Below are 22,935 nucleotides of genomic sequence, written 5' to 3' on the forward strand. Positions count from 1 at the left end.
TCTTGACTTGGGGGTGTATTTCCTGGATCCTGGTGGCAACAAACCTGGATCTATGTTTTCTGTTTAAGAGGGTAACTACCAAGAGCACTCTAATAGTGCTATCAAGGAGAGTGGGGAGCAGGGAGAGATCGTCACCAGGTAGTGAGAAAGTCAAACTTCGAGAAATGCAAGAAAGTGGCTCATCTTAAATTTGTGAAGACCCAGCAGCAGGGTGAAGCCCACTCCCAAAGACTAATACTTAAGATGGCTGAATTATGTCCACACAATTCAGAAAGTGGGGTTGGGCACTTTTGTGTAATATGCTGGTGTCTAGGGTTGTTACTGAGCATGGGAACAGGAAGGGGGCTCATCAGGACCAAAGAAGAGCATGACCTCTCATCTTCCCAAGCCCTGACCTCCTGTATTTTTTGGGGGGGTTTACAAAACTATTAAAATGGATTCTTATGCACATAATTCCAACACCACACCTATCACTGTGTACCTGTCTCCCTTCCCCCAAAGCCCCCATGCCCCTCCTCCTCCATCCCCTTCAACTCAATTGTGAGGATCTCCCATTGTGTTGCCTTTGACCCTTTGTTGCTCTCTCATGGTGAATCTTAGGTCTTCTGTAGAGATCATTCTGTGTCTGTCCCTTCTCTGTGACTTCATTCAACATGAGATCCTCTAGTTCCATCCATGCTGTTGAAGATTGCATGATACTGTCCTTTCTTGCAGCTGTATAGTATTCCATTGTGCATATATGCCACAACCTCATGATCCATTCATCTCTGGTTGGACATTTGGGTGTTTCCAAATCCTGGCTATTGTACAGCCAGGATATTGAGTGCAGCAATGAACATGGTGTGCATAGATCCTTTTGAATGAATGTTTTTTTTTTTTTGTTTCTTGTGATAGAAGCTAAGAAGTGGTACTACTGGGTCATATGAGAGTTTCCTTCCTTCCTTCCTTCCTTCCTTCCTTCCTTCCTTCCTTCCTTCCTTCCTTCCTCCCTCCCTCCCTCCCTCCCTCCCTTCCATTTTTTGAAAGATATCCATATTGCTTTCCATAGAGGCCATTCCCACCAACAGGGGATGTCATATCCTCATCAACACTCACTGTCTCTGGATTTTTTTCCTATTTTTTTTACATGTCCCATTATCATAAACTTACCAAGAAAAAAACCCTTTGAGCCTCATCCCAAACCTGGGTTGCAGTACCCTGGGAGTTCCCTGCCGTCTTCCCTCTGCTGGCCTGGACTAGGGTCTCATCGCCTCAGCGCCTGTTCTCGGGGCACCTGCTCCCTCTCCTGCTCCGGCGGGCGCGACTGACCGCCTCGCTCCTGGCACTGCTCCGGTCCTCCTGCCCAGCCCAGGTTTCACTGCTGCCCCGCGGCGCGAACGCTGCGAACGCTCCGTCCACAGCCCCGGCGGTGGCCAGCGAGTCCACATTTCTGCTCCTCCCCCGAGACTGCGGCAGGACACAGCACCAGCAGCGGCGGGCCAGTGAGTACCTGGACGGGAGGCAGCTCTTTCCTTTCCACTGGAGCTGAGAAGGGGTCTTGATAAGGAATGTTCTGGAAGGCTGCTCTGCTCCCCCAGAAAGCCTGCACCCCCAATTTCTTCTAAGCGGGATGGAAATGATGCCAGGGTTTCTGATTAGCTCCCGGGGTTGAGGATTTGGGCGGGGCATGGGGAGGGGGTCCACGGAGTCGAGAGGAGCAGGGGGGGGACGGGCCACGCCGGGTGTGCGCGGCGCGGTCCGAGGGGCTGCAGAGCGGGAGCCGAGACCCCCACCCCCACCCCCACTCCCACTCCCACCCCGCGACGGGGGCGGGAGGAGCACGAACAAAGCGAGCGCGCTGGGGCCGCCCCGGCGAGCGCTCGGCCCAGCCCCGGGCGCGGCTCCGCGCGCAGCAGCCCCCGGCCCAGATCCCGAGCGCGGCACCTCGCAGGCGGCCCGGCCCGAACCGAGGCCGAGGCCCCGAGCCCGGAGCTCCGCCTGCCGGGGCCCGCCCGCCGCCTCCCGGCACCAGCCCGGCTCGGAGCTGACCGTGGTGCTGAGCTTGCGCGCCGTCCCCGCCACCCTCGGGTCCCCGCGGTAAGCATCCGGGCCCTGGCCGCGCCAGCTGGGGATGGGGAGGGGGTGGGCGCGTGTGATGCCAGCCTGCCAGCGTCCTGGCGATGGGAAGAAGCCGGGTTCGGCCCAGTGTCCGCCCGCGGTGCCCAGAGTTGACAGCGCCGGGCTGGGGCTTAGGAACCCTGAGGTCCGCGCCGGGAAAAGGGGAGGCAGCCCCGGGTGTGGGGTCTGGAAGAAAGGCTAAGGCTGGAGACCAGCTCCAGTGGGAGGGCGGGGTAGGGGCGCCAGGGTCCCCTAGAGGACGAGGGCCGGGACCTGAGCTCCCCAAAGGGCCCTTTGTCTCCCCAGCGTGGGGGTTGGGTGAATCTGAGATGTTCTCAACGGAAGCTATTTCTGCTTTTCTCCCCACCCCACGCCCACCTTAGAACACCATCCCGCGGTGGTCCCCCACTCCCCCAGGTGATGGTTTACAGGCAGCCATAAACCGCCGCCGCCTCCTCGGTAGCTTCGCACCCCACCCTAAATGCCAGCAAGTCCCTGTGTTGGATCACCCTGCAGGGAGTCCCTTTCTCTCTCTCTTTCTTTCTTTCTTTCTTTCTTTCTTTCTTTCTTTCTTTCTTTCTTTCTTTCTTTCTTTCTCTTTTTTTTTTGGAAATCACCTTTGTTTACTCCTTTGTTTCAGTGATGAATTTTCCTGAATAACCGGAATGAGGTGTGGGGAGGTAAAGGAAATGCAATAGCACAGCGGTAGGGCGTTTGCTTTGCAAGAGGCCGACCAGGCCGGCCCAGGTTTGATTCCTCCGCCCCGCAAGATACTGGAGTATCTCGCCCGCACGGCAAAGCCTGGCAAGCTACCCGTGTCATACTCGATATGTCAAACACAGTAACAAGTCTCGAATTGGAGACGTAACTGGGCCCGTTCGAGCAAATCAATGAACAACGGGAGGACAGTGACAGTAAATATTTTTATATTTAGACATTGTTTCTGCTGCATACCTCCAATTTTTCACACCCTGCCATTTTTAAGCTAAAAGGGGAAAAAAAACATAAAGTACAGAATTAAGTTCTCAAATGGAAAAGAAAATCCTAAGTGGTTGGCTAAAGTTAGTCATCATAGAGATAAAAACTAGGGTAGAATCACTTCATTCTTTCCATTTACTACATTATCCATTTGCATGCGGTACTTCTGTGTTGATATCACTGAGACCTGTCTTAAAAAAACAAAGGTATGCGTTAACTCTTAGTAAAATGAAAATTTCCAGACCCAGCCATTCTATTGAAGAAGCATAGGTGCAAATAAGGTGTCTCCAAAACATAAGCACTTCATTTACATTAGTGACACTTCATTCTACTGCAGTTGGAGTTTTGAACCCTGGAAAACCCTCACTGGGGAGCAAGAAGACTCAGCGTGAACTGTGTTCACTGAGTGCCACAGACAAAAAGTCACCAACAGGTTCTTTTTTGAGAAAGTTTCTGTTCATTTAGTCGCCCCATTTTGTGATGGGGTTGGATGTTTTCTTCTTGTGGAGTTCTACCAGTGAACAAAAGGGAATGCTCTGCCACAGAGGCAGGGTGGGATGGGGTGGATAGGGGGTGGGAGGGATACTGGGATTAGGGGTGGTGGAGAATGGTTACTGGTGGAGGGATGGGTACTCGATCATTGTATAACTGAAACCCAAGCACAAAAATTTATAAGTCTACAACTGTACCTCATGGTGTTTCACTGTCACTGTCCTCCTGCTGTTCATCAATTTTCTCAAGCGGGCCCAGAAAAAAATTTTAAAAAAAGAATTAAAAATAAATGTTACCAACATTGAGGGGACAGGTCTACTTTTGCCTTAAGGGAGGATTTGGCACATAGTAGGGGGCTCTTTTTTAGGCAATGTGCTGGTGGTCTCCATGGAGAGGGTATTAAAGGGTTCCAAAAGAGTTTGCCTTTTAAAATTTTTTTAACTGAGCACCTGGATATGTTTGGTCTCTGCCCTTGGCAATAATGATACTGGTGTCTGGTAGTTCAGAGAAATTCCATTCTGCCCTGAGGGCTGTTAGGGAAGGTGAAGTTCTGTCTCCACACGGCAGTGGGGCTTGTGACTTCTCAGGGAGTTCCCATCTATCTCAATCGCTGGCCCCACATTTCACCGTGAGATACAATTACAAGCTTTCATGTTTGAGTTACAATCATACAATGATCAAACATCCATCCCTCTACCAGTGCACATTCCCCAACACCAATCTCCCCAATATACGACCCATTTTCCACCCTTCCCCTGCCTCGATGGCAGACAGTTTCTCTCATACTCTCTCTACTTTTGGGCATTATGGTTTGCAATACAGATACTGAGAGGTTATCATGTTTGGTCCTTAATCTACTTTTTAAATTTTTAAAAAATTTTTATTAGTGAAACACCATGAGGTACAGTTGTAGACTTACAAATTTTTGTGCTTGGGTTTCAGCTATACAATTATCAAGTACCCATCCCTCCACCAGTGCCCATTTTCCACCACCATGGGTCCCAGTATCTCTCCCACCCTTTGGTACACATCTCCCATCCCGACCGATTCCTCCAACCATCATTCTCTTAGTGATCCCTTCTTTATTCCAGCTGCCTTCTCCCCCCACTCATAAGGCAGGCTTCCAACTATGAAGCAATCTTCCTGGCCCTTGTGTCTACTCTCCTTGGGTGTCATTCGTATGTTTTGTTATTTTATACTCCACAAATGAGTGCAGTCCTTCTATGTCAGTTCCTCTCTTTCTGACTCATTTCACTTAGCATGATACTCTCCATGTCTATCCACTTATAAGCAAATTTCATGATTTTATCTCTCCTAAGAGCTGCATAGTATTCCATTGTGTAGATGTACCAAAGTTTCTTTAACCAGTCGTCTGTTCTTGTGGCCTCACATTTCTAATGGAATATTTGAATGTAGGAAGTGACTGGACTAAACACATGATTAAACTAAATTTTTATCAAAATTCTGCAAGTCACTGGTTCACTGTTCTGAACCTTAGTGTTTATTGTTCTATTGATAGGCAAAATGCTAAATAAACTCTTGGAAACTGGTTGGAAGTATTTGGAACTCTTGGAAACTGGTTGAAAGTACCTGACACTGAGTCCAGGTATTTTCAGGAATTGTTTTCCAAATTCAGAATGCAGCAAAATTTCTGAATGTTCATGATTCTGAATTAATTAACTCAAAATCAGTTCTAGAATTAAGTAGGTTTATTTATAGAGATACAAAAAAATTAACCAGTTTTACTCTTGTGGTTGACAAATTCTACACACAGTTATCACTATCTGGCTAAAGTTATTTTTTAAGTGTATGGTAATGTAAATGTATTTATAAAATATGGGAAAGAATATGTACAATAGTAATCTTCTAGTGTCTCTAAAACTTTTTGCTTTAGAAATGATTACAATATTTTTAAATTTGTTTGAATTAAACTTAACTTCATTTTTATTAAGATTTCTAAAATTACTCACAAAGCAGAGTCTTCTTTTTTTTTATTATTTCTTCCTTCATTCCTTCTCTTTCTTCATTTCTTTCATTCTTCTTTTTCCTCGTGTGTGTGTGTGTGTGTGTGTGTGTGTGTGTGTGTGTGTGTGTGTGTGTAATGGAACATGCAAGGTAAGTCTACTGATCCACATTCCTGGCCCTTAAAAATACATTTATTATTGAAGTTTTAGATTTCCCAGGAAAAGAGTCTGAGTTGTTGGTTCCATAGAATATCAATAATGGTTAAAACACTGCTTCAAAGTCTAGAGTCGAGGGGCTGGAGCAATAGCACAGCGGGTAGGGCATCTGCCTTGCATGCAGCCAACCCAGGTTCAATTCCCAGCATCCCATATGCTCCCCTGAGCACCACCAGGGGTGATTCCTGAGTGCAGAGCCAGGAGTAACCCCTGAGCATCACCAGGTGTGACCCAAAAAGCAAAAAAACCCCCAAAAAACAAAAAAAAAAAGTCTAGAGTCCAAATTCTAGCTCTGTTCCTTAACATCTGTAGGAAAGGGGCAATTAACTGGCTTTTCTGGATGTTAACATCTATTTTTTAAATTTTTATCATTTATTTATTTATTTATTTATTGCTTTTTGGGTCACACCTGGCAATGCACAGGGGTTATTCCTGGCTCTGAGCTCAAGAATTACCCCTGGCAGTGCTCAGGGGACCATATGGGATGCTGGGAATCGAACCCGGGTTGGCCACGTGCAAGGCAAATGCCCTACCCACTGTGCTATTGCTCTAGCCCCACATCTATTTTTTTAGAATGACAGTTAGAACAGTATATCACTTGTAAAGTTATGGCCAAGTACCTGGCTAGATAGATGTAATTAGGTATCATATTTGAAGATATGGATGTTAGCTGGACTTTCAACTCTTGATCCCAGATAACATCTATTGTTCTGTGTGCACTGATACCCGTCAGTCATGGGAAAGCCTTATCTGGGCCACCGGAAATTGAACAAAGTGGAAATGGAGTTTGCAGATGCAAAGGTGGGAAAGACTAGGGCACTAGTCACGTAACAGACGGCAAGACGGCAGCCTGAGAAACTGTTCACTGCCCTGGGTATTGCCAGCCAAGTCCCCATTGATGTCGCTTTCCCTGGCATGTTGCCTGTTCCTTTTCTAGCCAAAAGTTGCAGGTTTCCCTCTGCAGGGGAGGAAGGATTGATGCTGGTGAGAGGAAGGTGGATGCCAGTGTTTTTGCCCTTCTGGGCCTTGGCATTGTCAGGTTTGCCACCCCTTGGCATTCTCTTTGCCTTTAATGTGCCAAGTGAGCTGCAAGGCAACCCGTTTGCGTGCCTCAGGGTCCTCGTGTCAAAGCATTTCAGACTCCATATCTGGACATCTCTCTGGAGCAGCTGCTCGCTTTCTTTGGCAATGGGTCCAAAATGCCTGCAGGCTTTACACTCGAGCAGTAGTGGGTGACAGATGGCAGGGGAGGCGAGTGTGTGTACTTCCTGTGAAGTCTGTATAAAGGGCATAGAATCAGTCAATAACAGGATTCTCTGCATCCCTCTGCAGGTCATTCACCACTTCCATGAAGCGGAAACACTGCATCAATGAGCCTCTGAGCCAGGTGCTCATGAGGACAGGGTGAAGGAGGACCAGGGGAGCTTCACACGTGCACATTGCTTTCTGCTGCTCATGGGTGTTAAAACATCCCTCAGAGGCAGCACATTTAAAATTAGACCCTTATTTGTGGCCCCAAAGAAGGTCCTGCTGACACCTTTACTCATCTCTTGACTTTCCCACCCCCATTGTCCCCCTCTTTGGGCATGAATCCAGACTTCAGTGTCTACATCATCTGCCCTGGTTTTCTTCATTCAGTTGCTGGTCGGGTGTGCCTTCTCTTGAATCACCCTCCAACCTTGCCCTTTTTTTCCATGCCCTTGACCGCAGCCTCTATCTAGACAGTATTTTTACCCTTCAGCCCATTTCAGCCACCTCCTGCATGTCTTCCCTTCAGAATCTCTTCTGATTTATTCTGTCCTCACACGAGACATAAACAGTCTTAGACCAGCAAGTTCATTATTATCTCTGCTTCCACCCACTCATTCAGAAGTCTTTCAAAGCTCTTCACTGATCTCAGGGTAAGGCCAAACTTCCCAGCAGTGGTTACCACTTCCTCACTTCGACACCCAGGGTAGACGCAATCCCATTTTCCACTGAATTCAGACTGGGCTTCAGAAACACTCTCTAAACGGGTCAATCTATAAATGGTACTTTAGGCATCTAGCAAGATAGACACAAAGGGGGACACCTCCTACCTATTCCTCCTGCCCACAGTATAATGTATCTATGCAGTCTACCTATTCTTGGCCTCATATTCACCTCCTCTCTATTGCCTTCTGTCAAAATGCTTCCTCTTATTGGTCCTCAAGCTCTGCATGCATCACTAGATGCTTGAATGTGCCTTGCCTCAGATCTCTGAACCTGGCCTCTAACAGATGAAAATATCTTGAAATGTGGTAGATGGGCCTTCCCTTTCAAATGACAATCACCTGCATTTATCACAGAAAATGGTAGCTTGCGTTTCTCTCTCAGCTTGTGTCTTCTCTGACGGAATTTATTTATTTTATTAATTCACCATGAGATATCGTTACAAGTTTTCATGTTTGAGTTACAATCACACAATGATCAAGCACCCATCCCTCCACCAGTGCTCATTACCCACCACCAATATCCCCAGTATACCTTCACCTTTCCCACCCCCCACTGCCTCCATGGAAGACAACATTCCCCATAATCTCTCTCTACTTTTGGGAATTATGGTTTTCAATGCATATACTGAGAGGTTATCATGTTTGATCCTTTATCTACTTTCAGCACACATCTCCCATCCCGATGGATTCCTCCAACCATCATTTTCTTAGTGATCCCTTCTGTATTCCAGCTGTCCTCTCCCTGTCCGCTAATGAGGCAGGCTAGAAGGGAATTTATTTATGGAATCCTTGGCTCCATTGAGTGGAGGGCCATGAACTCCACACGAGGACATGAAGATATCTGTAGACTTTCTGAATTTGGAAATGGAAGTCTGGCCCAGATATAGAAACTATAGAAGGCCTATCTGACTCAAGAGATCGCAGATGCAAGAGCACCAGACCTGAGTATTCTCTCATTTTCATTTCTACTTTGTAATGATATGCATGTGACTTAGCCTTTCTGGGTAGAGCTGTCCATGAAAGCTGGGGCAGTGAAGGTGGTTGTGGCACTGTTCCCTTGGCCCTGCCACTAGCCTCGGTGGAGGTTCTAAGTTTCCCTATGAGAGCTCAGCTCCACTGCGGAAGACGAGCAGGGTTCCCCTAAGACCATCCTGGTACTAAGCACCTCTCACTCTCTCATGCAGCTGCTGGGGACTTTCAGAAGCATGGAGTTGAGAAGAGGAAAGACCTTCATCAAATCCAGCTTGCAGATTTCCCATGAAAAGCCTCTGGAGCCCACAGCCCCTGCTCCGACGAGGGAGGAGGCAGGTCCACAGTCAGCCTCGTCAGGAGGGCAGCCGTGGCCCCCTGGTGACAGGTGCTCCCAGGTCAGCCCTAGCATGCAAGGACACGAAAGATATGCCAACAAAGGCGTGCAGCCAGACCCGGATGCGGGAACTGCTTTCAGACTAGTGCGCAAGAGCAAAACACATGACAACGTGTCGGGGGCTGCAGGGCAGCTGGTGGGCAGTGCCAGCTTCTCAGAGCCTTCGGGCACCCACCGCATGATTGACTACCGCCACTTTGTGCCCCAGATGCCCTTTGTGCCAGCCGTTGCCAAGAGCATCCCGAGGAAGAGAATCTCCCTGAAAGGACCCAAGAAGTGCTTTCGGAACTTGTTCCACATCCGTAGGAACAAGACTGAGAACTTGGCTTCCCTGGAGACAAAGGGGAAGAGCTTGTTCTCCAAGGGCTCGTTGGAAAGTGGCGTGCAGCAGGGCAAGGCCCTGTTCTCCCTGGGCGAGGGGCTGGGGCTGGAGGGTCAGTCTCAGGACCTGTTTGACTTGGAGCTCCTGCCTGAGGCCTCCTTTGACCTCTGCAGGGCCTTGTGTGAAGATGTGGCCTCGCTCAAGAGCTTCGACTCCCTCACGGGCTGTGGGGAAATCTTCGCCGATGAGAGCTCAGCGCCGTGCCTCGAGCTGAACGAGGGTCCCGGGAGTCTGGCTCCAGCATCGCAGGTCTCAGAGGGCAAAGCGCCCCGAAGCCCCTTCCAGGGCGGCGTGGAGCAGCTGGCGTCGCCGGCTCAGAATGAGGCGTCTGACTTTGCCAAGTTCTGGGACAGTGTCAATCACTCAGTGAGGAAACAGCAGCGGGCCTTGGCGGGACCGTGGCTGGGAGAATCCCCGGAGGCAGACACAGATCACTCCAGGCTGGACACAGCTGGGCTTGCCGAACTCCCCCTGTACCCCTGCAGGGACCCCCACAGCAACTCCAAAGCCAGTTCCATAGACACAGGCACCCCCAAGAGTGAGCAGCCAGAGTCTCTGTCCACAAGTGACGAGGGCTACTACGACTCCTTCTCCCCGGGCCTCGAGGAGGAGAAGAAGGAGACCCTGAGCCCGGCGACGCCATCGGCGTCTTTCCCCCGGGACAGCTACAGTGGCGATGCCCTCTACGAGCTTTTCTGTGACCCCAGCCAGGGGCCTGATGACCCCAGCCTAGACAATGACCTGTGTGTGTCTGAGAGCCTCTCAGGGCCCGCCCATGGGACACCACTGTCCATGTGCAGCTTCCACATGGGGGCAGAGGAGAACCTAGCCCCAGCACCGGGCCCAGACCTGCTCAGCCAAGGCTTCCTGCAGAGTTCCTGGAAAGGCAAGGAGTGTCTGCTGAAGCTCTGTGACACGGAGCTCGCCATCACCATGGGCATCATCAACTGGCTGCGTCGTGGCCCTGAGCTTCATGCCCCAGCTACCCCCACATCCGGGGAGCCTGCAGGTGCATTTGAAGGAGCAGCAGCAAAGCTGGGCACTGGCTCTGAGCAGACCACTCAGGGGCCTGGGAAGCTGGAGGGCCAGGGGGCCTGGGCCACTGGTGCAGGCAGGAGTCCTACAGGCTCAGCTGCCGGCACACAGCGATTGTGGGCACAGTCGGGTCCCCAAAACCTGCTTGTGAGGGAGAGTGAGGGCCCGGGGAAAGTCAAGAAGGGAACCAGATCTCTCTCCAGGGACCTCTCTCCTGAGCATATGCAGGTGTCTGAAGGAGCAGGGACATTGGGGGGCCCTAAAGGCTCTTTCTCATCTGTGGACTCTGCCGCTCCAGAGAAAACAGACACTTTGAGCAAAAACAGGGCTCCCAAGCCTTCGGCGTGGCCCAGCTCCCTAGGGTGTCTTCAAGGTCTCTGGGGACCAGGGCTTAGGGGAAGTGACCTGGACACAGAGCCTAGCTTGACAGGCTGTGTAGCCCAGGTGGCTGCCCTCCAGATTCATGAGGCCTGCCAGACCCATGGCGCACAGCCCCCGAGACAGGACACAGGCGTGACCCGCTTTGGGCAGACTCAGGCCAGGAGCCCTGACACTCTGCAACAGAAACAGCCGAACGGCTTCCCTGGTGTGGCTGCCCTCCGTGGCCTGCCCTCCCTTTTCAGCCCGCTCCACGGCCCACAGAACCAAAGCTGCCCAGGCTACATCCTGAACTTGAGCCAGCTCAGAGTAGAACCCACTAGACTAGATGCTCAGTTCCATGCCTCCGTGGAGGACCCACCCCTGTGGCTCAGCCTGAGAGCCATTGAGCAGGCAGCCCACAGGGGACATCTGGACTCTTAGCCCCTGCTGCCCAGATGAACTTCTGGATCCTCCTAGAGAAATCCCAGGTCTCATCCTAGACAAGCAGCAGAAGGCACCCCTTGGCAGTATCTCCAAAAGTACACTGCAGTTTTCTCATGTATCTAAGTTCCCCCACAGCCATCTAGAAGTGAGCAAGCCCAAGCCAGCCATGACTAAACCCCACCAAATGCTGAGACTCGACTTTTGCAGGCTCTGCTTCTTTGTGGCCTCATGGAAAATAGGCTAGGATTCCAATTTCCTGTTCTTTGTCCCTGGGGTGAGGAATGTACTGGCTGGGGTTGAGGGGATGGGAGGCCACAAAACTCAGGCAAACAGGGCAGGCATTTTAACATGGAGGCGTCCAGGTATGAATCCACAAACTCTGCCACATTCTATGGGTGACACAAGACCAAGAACAATTGTGATGCTGCCAGGACTCTCAGAGTGCCCCTCACTCACTCCTCCCCTTCCCCCCAAGGGAACGAAGAGCCTGATGCCAGAGTTTAAGTTTGAAGGGACTGTCCCGGCCGCTCCTCACATATCATGACAGAGAGGAGCTTGGACTTGAGACTGACAGGAAGAAAATGGTAAATATTATAAACTGCAAGTAGAGTGAGCCAGTGGACCTGCACTGGAGCGGGGAACAATCAGTGTGTGACTTGGGGATCTAAGACTCAGGAGTAGACACAGGTGAGAAGTGTGACGAGGGGCAAGAAGGCAAGAGACAGACAAGGTGGAGGCTGAGGCTGAGTTCAGGAGGTCCCCAGAATCAATAGCCACAGCATCACCCACAGGAATCAGATCAGGAGCTGCCCTGTCTCCACACGGGTCTTGATTTGAGATGTTGTACACTACGGCTCAGCCCTCTCAGGGCTGGCTAAGCCCTCACTACCTCAGTTGATGGTGTCGGTGAATTCCCCGATTAAAAAAACATCCCATATAGAGATAACAGTTTCCCCAAACTTGTACTTTTAACCTGAGCCATGGATGTCAAAATTCTCTTTGGGAAGAAGTTGATGAGTTCTTTCTCACTGTCCTTCTTCCTTCTCCGTACAACAGCCCTGCCTCATCTCTTAGGAAAACTCACCTCTGAGTAGGGCATCCAGAATAATAGAGGCTGAGTTCTTAAGAAGGGCAGGTGTCTGTTCTGGCCAACTGAATAGATCCAGTGTCCTGCAAGGTGCTCTGATTTAGTTCCACCTCAGTCAGCATGCAGTAGTGGGGTGGAAAGGACGAGTTGCCCTGGGAAGCTAGAATGGAGGCAATCCAGATGAAAGGCTACTGTTCCAGATGGAGAGATGCTGACCCCATGTGCAGAGTCTCTCTGGATGCTGTTTCAGGCTTTACATTAAGTTCCACAGCCCTATTAACAAATGCTAACAGGAACCTATCATTTTCAGGACACAGGTATCACATTGTAGGCTTGAAAGTTTGCTGGTCATGGCACCCCAAACTGAGGTGCTAGTGTGGCAGCCCTCCTGGGAAGCCTCATTGAATTCATGTTCCTTGCACTGCCACAAAAACGATCATGGAGGTATCATCAAGCCTTGCTTTGAGCAAGTCATTATTGAAAACTACTTCACCAATCTCAGTGCTGTTGCTATGCTCATTTCTCAGACAGGGGACTAAAGCGTCATGTGTTGTGTAGCCTCCCCGGACACACACAGCAATGTGTGAGGTTGATGGGGTTAGCCAACAGCCCAGATCCAAGGCCAGTGCTTCACCAGGTACTTGGAACTTCTTTGGGTGAGGTGCTGCCCTGACCTGGAGCTGCGTCCCTTGCAGGCAGTCATGTGTCACCCATGTGTCACAGTCACATGCTGTCCTTTAGTAGGATGAGTCCAGAACTGTACCCCTATTGATCAGAATGTTGTCACTCTACTGTGCCTGAGCAGAGTAAATGCTAAGTAAATACTTGTGGAAAAAATGAAATATCAAAAATCTTGCGTATGATTTTCTGATATTTTCTTCGTCATGAGCCTTCTGAATGGAGCATAGCAGGCTAAGGTTTATTTGGCAGTGTTTTTTTTTCCCCTGGGGAGTTGCCAAGATCTGAAATGGCAATGCACAATGATGGATGGGGGAGAATCCAGACAGACCCAGACAGGGCCTGTGATGGGCAGGGACCAAGGAAGTCCAGGTCGACTCACAAAGACTCAGGACTCAGCAAGAAGACCGGCAGCATGGTCTGTGGTGCAAGCTCAGGAACTGGGGCTTTTCATGTGTGGAAGCATATGTAGATCCAGTGGCTGTCCAGCCCGTCATCCTGGGAGCATTGTGAGAAGCCTGAAGGGAAGGAAAATCACAGGGCCAACTCCTTGGATAGGTCACTCGGTCAGCTATCTGCATTGAAAATGCCCAGTTAGGGTAATTCCGGAACTCTGATGATCTATAATCTTTTTCACATATGGCTTTTGAATATGTAGAAAGTCTATCCATGTAAAGTAAACTTCATATAAGTAGATCCAGTTGATCCCAGTTCACAGGTCTTGAGTGATTTAGCAGGAGGTTCAGGGGTTCACCCGGAGCCTGTATACCACATTCTCCCAATCCTCTAACCTCTGAGGTTGTTTGGAAATTGGAGAGCTGAGAGAAAGCCAGGCAGCCTCCTGGTGTCCCTAATAGTGAGGAAGACCTTGATACAAATGCAGGAGGACTGGAATATACTGGAAAGGAGTGTGTGGGCGCGAGGGGGGAGGGATATACTAAAATGGACCAGTATGGGCTAGGGTAGAGTCCATGAGTTTCATGGAGGTGTATCTTTTCATGCTCCTCCCCCCTCCCTCTCCCTCCCTTCCTTCCTCCCTCCTCCTTTCTCCAATCTCCCTCCCTCCCTCTTTCTCCCTCCCTCTTCCTCCCTCCCTCCCTCCCTTCCTTCCTTCCTACCTTCCTTCCTTTTTTCCCTCCATCCCACCCTTCCTCCCTCCCTCCCTCCTCCCTCCCTCTCTCCCTCCCTCCCTCCCTCCCTTCCTTCCTTTCTTTCTCTCTCTTTCTCCTTCCTTCCTTCCTTCCTTCCTTCCTTCCTTCCTTCCTTCCTTTCTTCCTTTCTTTCCTTTCTTTCTCCTGGTCCTGTCAGGGGAAGAGGATGGTTTCTCCTAATGGGACTACCTCAAGTGGAAGAGACTTTCTCAGAAACTATAAAAAATCTTCTAAGCTAAAAGAAGGGGATTCCACCCCATTTCCACATATTTCAGTTCCTGTATTACATAACAGAGAGATATGGATGGAATAAGGATAGGAGGAAGGACAAAAATAAGAGGAGGGAAGGGAGGGATGGAGGGAGGGAGGGAGCGAGGGAGGGAGGGAGAGGGAGGGAGGGAGGGAGGAAGGTATTCCCTTGCTATACTTCTTTATATCCTGCAGATGAGGATGATAATTCTGTTTGTCCCTCTTCTTCTGACTGACTTCACTCAGCTTAATATCCTCCTATTCCATCCACATAGTGACAAATTATATTATTTCAACTTTTCTTACAGTCAATTAGTTTTCTGTTGTGTGTGTAAATTATAATATATATGTATTATATATGTACATGCATATGAATCTCCTTATCCAGTCACTTTCCCTTGAACACTTGGGTTGCTTCCAAATTTTGGCAACTGTGAATAGTGTTACAATAAAAATTATAAATTACAGCTAAAAGAAGATGCAAGGAAATGGAAATGCATCACCTGTTCATGGATTGGATTGGAAGGCTTAATGTTATCAAATGACAATACTACCAAAAACAAGATACAAATTAATGCAGTTTATATAAAAAATATCCCTGACAGGCTGGAGAGTTAGTACAGTGGTAGGATGTTTACCTTGTATTTGGCCAACCTGGGTTTATTCCCTAGTACCACATTTGGTCCCCTGAGTCCTGCCAGGCATGATTCCTGAGTTCAGAGTCAGGAGTAAACCTTGAAAATCACCAGGTGTGGCCCAAGAAACAGAAAAATCCATAGCATTTGAAAAAGACATAGATCAAATGATGCTGGAGAAATAACCACCCTCCCCCAAATAGTTAAAACATCCTAGGGGCAAAGATGGGAGGCCTTTTTTAAATCTAACTTTTAAAATTATACTATAAAACTATAGTACTCAAGACAGTGTGGTATTAGAATAAGGATAGACTCTCAGATCAATAGAATCAAATTCAGATACTGTAGGTAAATCCTCAGGTATATGGTAATCTAATTTTTGACAAAGGAGCTAAGAGTATAAAGTGGAACCAAAAATGTATCCCAAGCACATGGTGTTGGGAAACTGTTTGGTTATGTAAAAAAAATGAGCTCAGACTCCTATCACACATCATGCACAAAAGTAATTCAAAAATGGATAAAAGAGAGGGGCTGGAGCGATAGCACAGCGGTAGGGCGTTTGCCTTGCATGCAGCCAACAAGGCCGATCTGAGTTCGATTCCTCCGCCCCCTCTTGAAGAGCCCGGCAAGCTAACGAGAGTATCTCGCCCGCACGGCAGAGCCTGGCAAGCTACCCGTTATGTATTCGATATGCTAAACACAGTAACAACAAAGTCTCCAATGGAGACGTTACTGGGCCTGCTCGAGCAAATCGATGAACAACAGGAGGACAGTGATACAGTGATACAGTGGATAAAAGAGGCTGTAGCTATAAGACAGTGGGTAGGGTGCTTGTTTTGCAAGGAACCAGCCTGCCTTTGATCTCCAGCACCCCATATAGTTCAGGAGTAATCCCTGAGCCTGACAGATAAGTGTGATCTGAGAACAAAAAAAACAAAAAAATCAAAATTAATTAAAGCCCTTAATATCAGACCTGTATATAAATAATGGGATGGAGTGATAGCACAGCGGGTAGGGTGTCTGCCTTGCACGTGGCCAACCCAGGTTCGATTCTTCCGCCCCTCTCGGAGAGCCCAGCAAGCTATTGAGAGTATCCCGCCCTCATGGCAGAGCCTGGCAAGCTCCCTGTGATGTATTCAATATGTCAAAAACAGTAACAGCAAGTCTCACAATTTGTTGTGAGACATTACTGGTGCCTGCTCGAGCAAATTGATGAACAACGGGAGGACAGGGGGGATATAAATAATATTGATGAAACTATAAGCAGAATCCTTTATGACACTGAAGCTAGAGGCATCTTTAATGAGTCAATACCATTGGCTAAACTAATAGAAACAATGATAAATGTCAAACTCAGAAGCTTTTGCATCACAAAAGGTGAACAGAATAAAAATACACCCCGCAGACTGGGAGAGAATATTTGCCCACCACTCATCTGACAAAAGATTAATAGCCAAGATCTATAAAGCACTTGTGAAGCTTAACAAGTAAAAAGCAATCAATCTCATCAAAAAAGGAGGGAATAAGATGACCGACAGATAGCCGATGAGCTTATGAAAAAAATGCACTGCATCCCTTAACGTCGGGGAAATGCAGATTAAAATAATGGTGAACTATAATCTCATGGGCTGGAGCGATAGCACAGCGGGTAGGGCGTTCGCCTTACACGCGGCCAACATGGCCGACCCGAGTTCGATTCCTCCACCCCTCTTGGAGAGCCCGGCAAGCTACCGAGAGTATTCGATATGCCAGACACAGTAACAACAAAGTCTCCAATGGAGATGTTACTGGGCCCGCTCGAGCAAATCGACGATCAACGGGAGGGCCTTTACCTAGGGCCTTTTACCTATAATCTCATACAAATGAAACTGGCATATACCAAAAAGAACACAATCAACCAGTGTTTGTGGGATATGGGGAAAAGGAACCTCCATTCACTGCTGGTAGAAATGCCAATTGGGTCAACCTTTGTAGAAAACAATATAGATACTCCTAAAAAAATCCTAAAAACTCAGTCAATGCCACTATGAGCGTCTACTCCAGGCCCAAAAAATTGTATTCCAACAAAATTTACTATCAATTTTATAAGAATAAAAAATATTCTAAGAAAATATTTTAACATTTTTATGCCAACAAATTGTATAATCTAGATTAAATGGAGAAATTCTAAATACATTTCTGTAAACATTAAACCACCAAAACCAAATAATTAAAAATATAAATAGAGCCAATAAATGATGTAAAAATTCTCCCAATAAAGAAAAATGCTGAGCAAAAATCCTGACTTTGCTGGTGAGTTCCAACAAACATTAAGAAAGACACTGCATAAATCCTTCACAAACTTTTCTAAAAATTAAAAAATACTAAGGTAAAGAGATGATAATCCCTATTAACTCACTCAACGAGACCAACACTATCCTTATACAAGACAGATAAAGATACAAGAAACCCGTATACCACTATTTCTTATAAATATTTTAGATAAAAAATATCCTCACCCAATAACTCAACAACATATTATAAGAGTTGCACAAACAAATGTGTTTTATTACTAAAACAAAAGAATTACTCGGTATACACAAATTAAACTATATTCTGGTGGGATTGGATGTTTTCTTGTAGAGTTCAACCAGTGCCTTGTATATGCACCTGTTAGAAAAGATGAAGTCACGAAATTTGCATATAAGTGGATCAACATGGACAATATCATACTAGGTGAAATGATTCAGAAAGAGAGGGACAGACATAGAAGGACTGCACTCATTTGTGAAATATAAAGTAATAGAATGAGAGACTAACAACCAAGGATAGTAGAGATAAGGACCAGGAGGATTGCTCCACGGCTTGGAAGCCAGCCACACATGCTGGGGGAAAAGGCAACTCAGATAGAGAAGGGACCACCAAGTAAAGGATGCTTGGAGGGCCCGCTCAGGATGGGAGATGTGTGCTGAAAGTAGACTACAGATGGAGCATGATGGCCACTTAATACCTGTGTTGAAAACCACAACACCCAAAAGGAGAGAGAGAGAGAGAGAGAGAGAGAGAGAGAGAGAGAGAGAGAGAGAGAGAGAGAGTGAGTAAAAGAGAATGCGCCTGCCACAGAGGCCGGGGTGGGGGGTGGGGGGTGGGGGGGTGGAGGGTGGTGGGAGGGATACTGGGAACATTGGTGGTGGAGAATGGGCACTGCTGGAGGGATGGATACTCTATCATTGTATGACTGAAATGTAAGCACGAAAGTTTGTAAGTCTGTAACTGTACCTCATGGTGATTCACTAAAATTTTTTTAAAAAAATTAAACTATTTTCTATTCTATTAATACGTGACAAAAATGTAACCATCTTAATTGATACAGAAAAAAAGCATTTGACAAGAGTCAACATTCTTTTGTTATGAAACTATTCAGTAGACTAGAAATAGAAGATAACTTTCTCAGCATAATACAAAGGAAATAAAATTTATAGCTAACGCCACCGTTTTATATAATGGTGAAAGATTTTTCTCCTTAAGATCATGAATAAAAAAATACCCATTTTTACCCTTCATTTTAAATAAAGATTTGAAGTTTAGCCAGAGTAATTAGGTGAAAAAAGAATAAAATACATTCAAATTAGAAAAAAAGGTAAAATGATTTTTATTGACAGATGACATGATTTTACACATAGAAAATTCTAAAAAACCAAGAGAAATCTGGTACAAGTAATAAATCAGAAAATCTACAGGATACAAATAAAATATAAGACTATCAGTGACATTAATATAATAGCAATAAATAAGATAGATTAATTTAAAAGTTCATTTATGTATTATAGCATAAAAACCAAAGTACTTAGGGACACTAAAACTATATAACATTGCGCTCAAAAAGTTTAGAAAAACTCGGGGGTATGGTGCCGCCAGCAGGTCAACCTGTACCTGTGAGGCGAGTGCATCAGCAGCCTGATGGTGCCTTCAGACTTCCAGATACCTCAAAATTGCTGCTGTGCCTTTGGCCAGACCCCAAAAACTTGGGGCAACATTTACCAAGAAAGTAAATGGAAAAAAGTTGGGTTTGTGGGAAACACACCCACAAACCACCTCCGGCTCAGCTATATAATTGGAGGCATAGCCTTTCTGGTTCCTGATTGAACTGCTTAGTGGCCATGATCCCAGAGACTCAGAAACAAATCTCAAAACCCAGCGGCTTTTGGCAGAAATGCGTCTGGTCCCTGCAGTAGTTACCAGTGCTGGGCCAACCCAGGTGGGAATAGGTTTCGTGCCTTGGCCTGTTCCCCCCGGCGGCCCAGTGGCCGCCATCCTTCAGAGGTCACCAGTCAGTCAGTTTTGGGCACCCAGTGATGAGACATGCAGGGCCTCACGGGATGGGGATGGAGCCGGTCCTGTCCTCCCCACCCCAATGAGACCCTAAGTCATCGCCCATGAACGGCCTCTCTGGCTCCTGATCAAGCTGCTTAATGGCCATGATCCCAGAGACTCAGAAACAAATCTCAAAACCCAGTGGCTTTTGGCAGAAATGCGTCCGGACCCCAGAGTAGGTTATTGTCGCTGGGTCACCCCAGGGAGGAAGGGTGTTTTCCCTCCGCCTGCTTCCCCTTGGAGGCTTGGTGGCCATCATCCTCCAGAGGCCATTGGACAGTCAGACGTGGGCTTGCAGTGATGAGACTTGTTGGGCCTCATGGAATGAGGGGGGAGCCGGGCCTGTCCTCCCCACCCCAACAAGACCCCAAGTCATCGCCCACAGATGGCCTCTCTGGCCCCTGATCAAGCTGCCCAATGGCCATGATCCCAGAGACTCAGGAGCAAATCTCGAAACCCAGTGGCTTTTGGCAGAAATAACTTCCAGATTTAAGTGTTAAAATTCAGAATTTCAAAATCACATGGCCCTACTGCAGTCACATGACATCATATGTTATTCATAACCAGCAACAGAACACAAATTGCCTATTGTTGCCTTTTGAGCAGATCTGAGTGTTGGGGTAAAATCTCAAATAATAATGGTGGGTCTGGTGTCAAAATATTGAATGTGAACAAAGTAGAGAGAGAGTAATGTGGAAATCATCTGCCCCACAGGTAGGGGGAGGGTGTGGGATGGGGGTATATTGGTGTTTTTGGTGGTGGAGAATGGGCAATGGTGATGGTACGGATGTTTCATTGTATGACCGAGACTTAGACCTGAAAGCTTTGTAATTGTTCTCACGGTGATTTAATAAATAAAATTATAAAAAATGGAAAAAAAGTAAGGCGGAGTTCATGCACAATTCAATCAGCTAATCAGTGGCTGAATAAATAGCAGTACTCTTACAAAAATAAATAAATAAATAAATAAAATTTTAAAAAAGTTTAGAAAAACTTAGTAAGTAGAAATGCATCCAATCTTAACGCATTTAGGAATAATATTATTAACATGACAATACTACCTTAGAGATTAAAAGTTCCCTTAGCTTTTTTAAAAAAAGAAATCCATCCTGAAAATCTTTTTTTTTTAAATTTTTCTTTTTTTATTAGTGAAACACCATGAGGTACAGTTGTAGATTTACAATTTTTTGTGCTTGGGTTTGATTATACAATGATCAGATACCCATCCCTCCACCAGTGCCCATTTTCCACCACCATGGATAATATCCCCCCCACCCCCATCCCCCCATCCCCCCCTGCCTCTGTGGCAGGGCAATCCCCTGTGTTCTCTCTCTCCTTTTGGGTGTTGTGGTCTGCAAAAGAGGCATTGAGTGGCAAACATGTTCAGTCCATAGTCTACTGAAAATCTTTTTTTTTTTTAATTTATTGAATCATGTGGGAAAAGTTACAGAGCTTTCAGGTTTAAGTCTCGGTCATGCAATCATCAAACACATTTCCCTTCACCACCAAGAACCCCAACATATGTCCCCCAACCCTCCCAATGCCTGTGAGAAAGATGAATTCTAGTTAACCCTCTATCTACTTTGATTAGATTCATTGTTTCGACAAAAGATGGCCATTATTATTTAGAGTTTACACCCCAAAATCAGACCTGCTGAAAAGGCAGGAAATAATTTGTTTTCTACAGCTGGTTACAAGAACCAAATGATGTCGTGTGGCCACAATAGTGGCCATGGGATTTTGAATTTCTGGTATTTTACTTATTAAGACTGGAAGTATTTCTGTCGAGAGTCGGATAATTATGAGATTGGTTTCTGTGGCTCTGGAGCCATGGCCGGGCCGGAGAACCGCTCGTGGGAGGCAACTCGTGACCTTGCTAGGGCGTGAAGGATGAGCCGGGAACGCCCCCCTTCCCATGAGGTTTCAGTTGCCCTCTCATGACCAGCTCATACCAGGCTTTCCAAAAAGCTCCAAGGTGGCCGCCATCTTGCTTTCCAGAGGGAAAAAGGTGGAAGGGCCCATCCTGAAAATCTTATATAACCTAAGAGGTCAATCTAAAACTTCTTGAACAAAAACAAAGTTGGGGAACTCACACTTTCTAATTTGAAAGCTTATTACAATATTACAGTGTGGCCATATAGTTTTGAAATTTGCCTTATATGTGGCCATCCTAGTTTGATCCCTGGCATTGCAAGTTCCCTCAAACACAGTTATAAGGGGGCCCTAAGCACAGAGCTTGGAGAAGCCCCAAGAACCTTTCCTCACCCAAATTACAGTGATCAAAACAGTGTGTTACTGGGATAAAGGCAGACATAATGAGCAACAGAATACAGTCGAGATCCCAGAAATAAATCTTCATTGCCATTTTGACTTGTTTCCTGGTACTAAGTAAATAATAAGCACCTTTCACAAGATTCTTGGCCATTCCTATATCTTTGTCATGGAAGTTTCTCTTCATCTCTTCTCCCCATTTTTTTGATGGAGTTAGTATTTTTCCTGTGATGAGCTTTTTGAGTGCTTTATATATTTTTCTGTTAGTTCTTTACCTGAAGTATTATGAGCACATTCCTTCCTGTAGTCAAAAACCTTATCATAATATAAAGCTTGGCTGTTGCTGATGTTTAGTTTGGTTAGTTTTTGTTACAAATTTACCAAATAATATGGTTATAATAGAGACACTGTATAAAAGACATGACAATGCTCTGTGTTGTTTTTTATAATCAATTTTGAATCTTCTATACAAATATGGAACATCTAAAATAAAAGTTATATTTAAAAGCCAGCACCAGGGACTGGAGCGATAGCACAGCAGGTAGGGTGTTTGCCTTGCACGCAGCCGACCCGGGTTCGATTCCCAGCACCCCACATCGTCCCCCGAGCACCGCCAGGACTAATTCCTGAGTGCATGAGCCAAGAGTAATCCCTGTGCATCGCTGGGTGTGACCCAAAAAGCAAAAATGGAAAAAAACAAAAATAGACAAACAAACAAACAACCATAAAAGCCAGCACCACTGCCCCAAACACCTGATCATTAATTATAAATCAACACTGCTTGCACTCACCATGAATATGCACCTCCTATTCTGCTCCTTTGACATATTAGTGAAACACCCAGTTGCTGGAGTAGGGCACTGGGGAAGTAAGCAGTGGTTTAGCAGCACTAGTTAGCACCCACTTTTTAGCACTTGTTAGTATGGTTGAGACCAACTATTCTGCCTCCTCCTAAACCACCTTTCTGAGCCAGTGAGGTCAGAAACAAAAATCTATCTTCTCTCAAGAAATGAGGGCTATGTTTCTCTCCCTGCACCCCACTCTGCACCCCCCTACACACACATACACTCACTGCCTTGATTATACTCCCCAGAGAGATCATGTACCTCCTGTGAGTTTCTTGTGCTTCAACAAACTCTTCCTTATTCTTCTCAAGCCTCCATTAAAAAGTACCCCCAAAAGAGTTAAATGTGTATAGTTCTGG

At 46.7% G+C, this 22,935-nt stretch overlaps 1 protein-coding gene across 1 annotated transcript; it reads left to right on the forward strand.

Annotated features, from left to right (window-relative positions):
* The first annotated feature begins 1,389 nt into the window (after positions 1-1,389).
* On the forward strand, positions 1,390-11,304 carry AMER3 (APC membrane recruitment protein 3). The gene is made up of 2 exons (XM_056115592.1): positions 1,390-1,481; positions 8,905-11,304. Exon 2 carries the CDS (start codon positions 8,926-8,928, stop codon positions 11,302-11,304), a length of 2,379 nt encoding a protein of 792 aa, XP_055971567.1. The 5' UTR covers positions 1,390-1,481; positions 8,905-8,925.
* Positions 11,305-22,935: the final 11,631 nt, after the last annotated feature.

The sequence above is a fragment of the Sorex fumeus genome, unplaced genomic scaffold (genome assembly GCF_029834395.1).
Source record: "Sorex fumeus unplaced genomic scaffold, SorFum_2.1 ptg000029l, whole genome shotgun sequence".
Classification (NCBI taxonomy): domain Eukaryota; kingdom Metazoa; phylum Chordata; class Mammalia; order Eulipotyphla; family Soricidae; genus Sorex; species Sorex fumeus.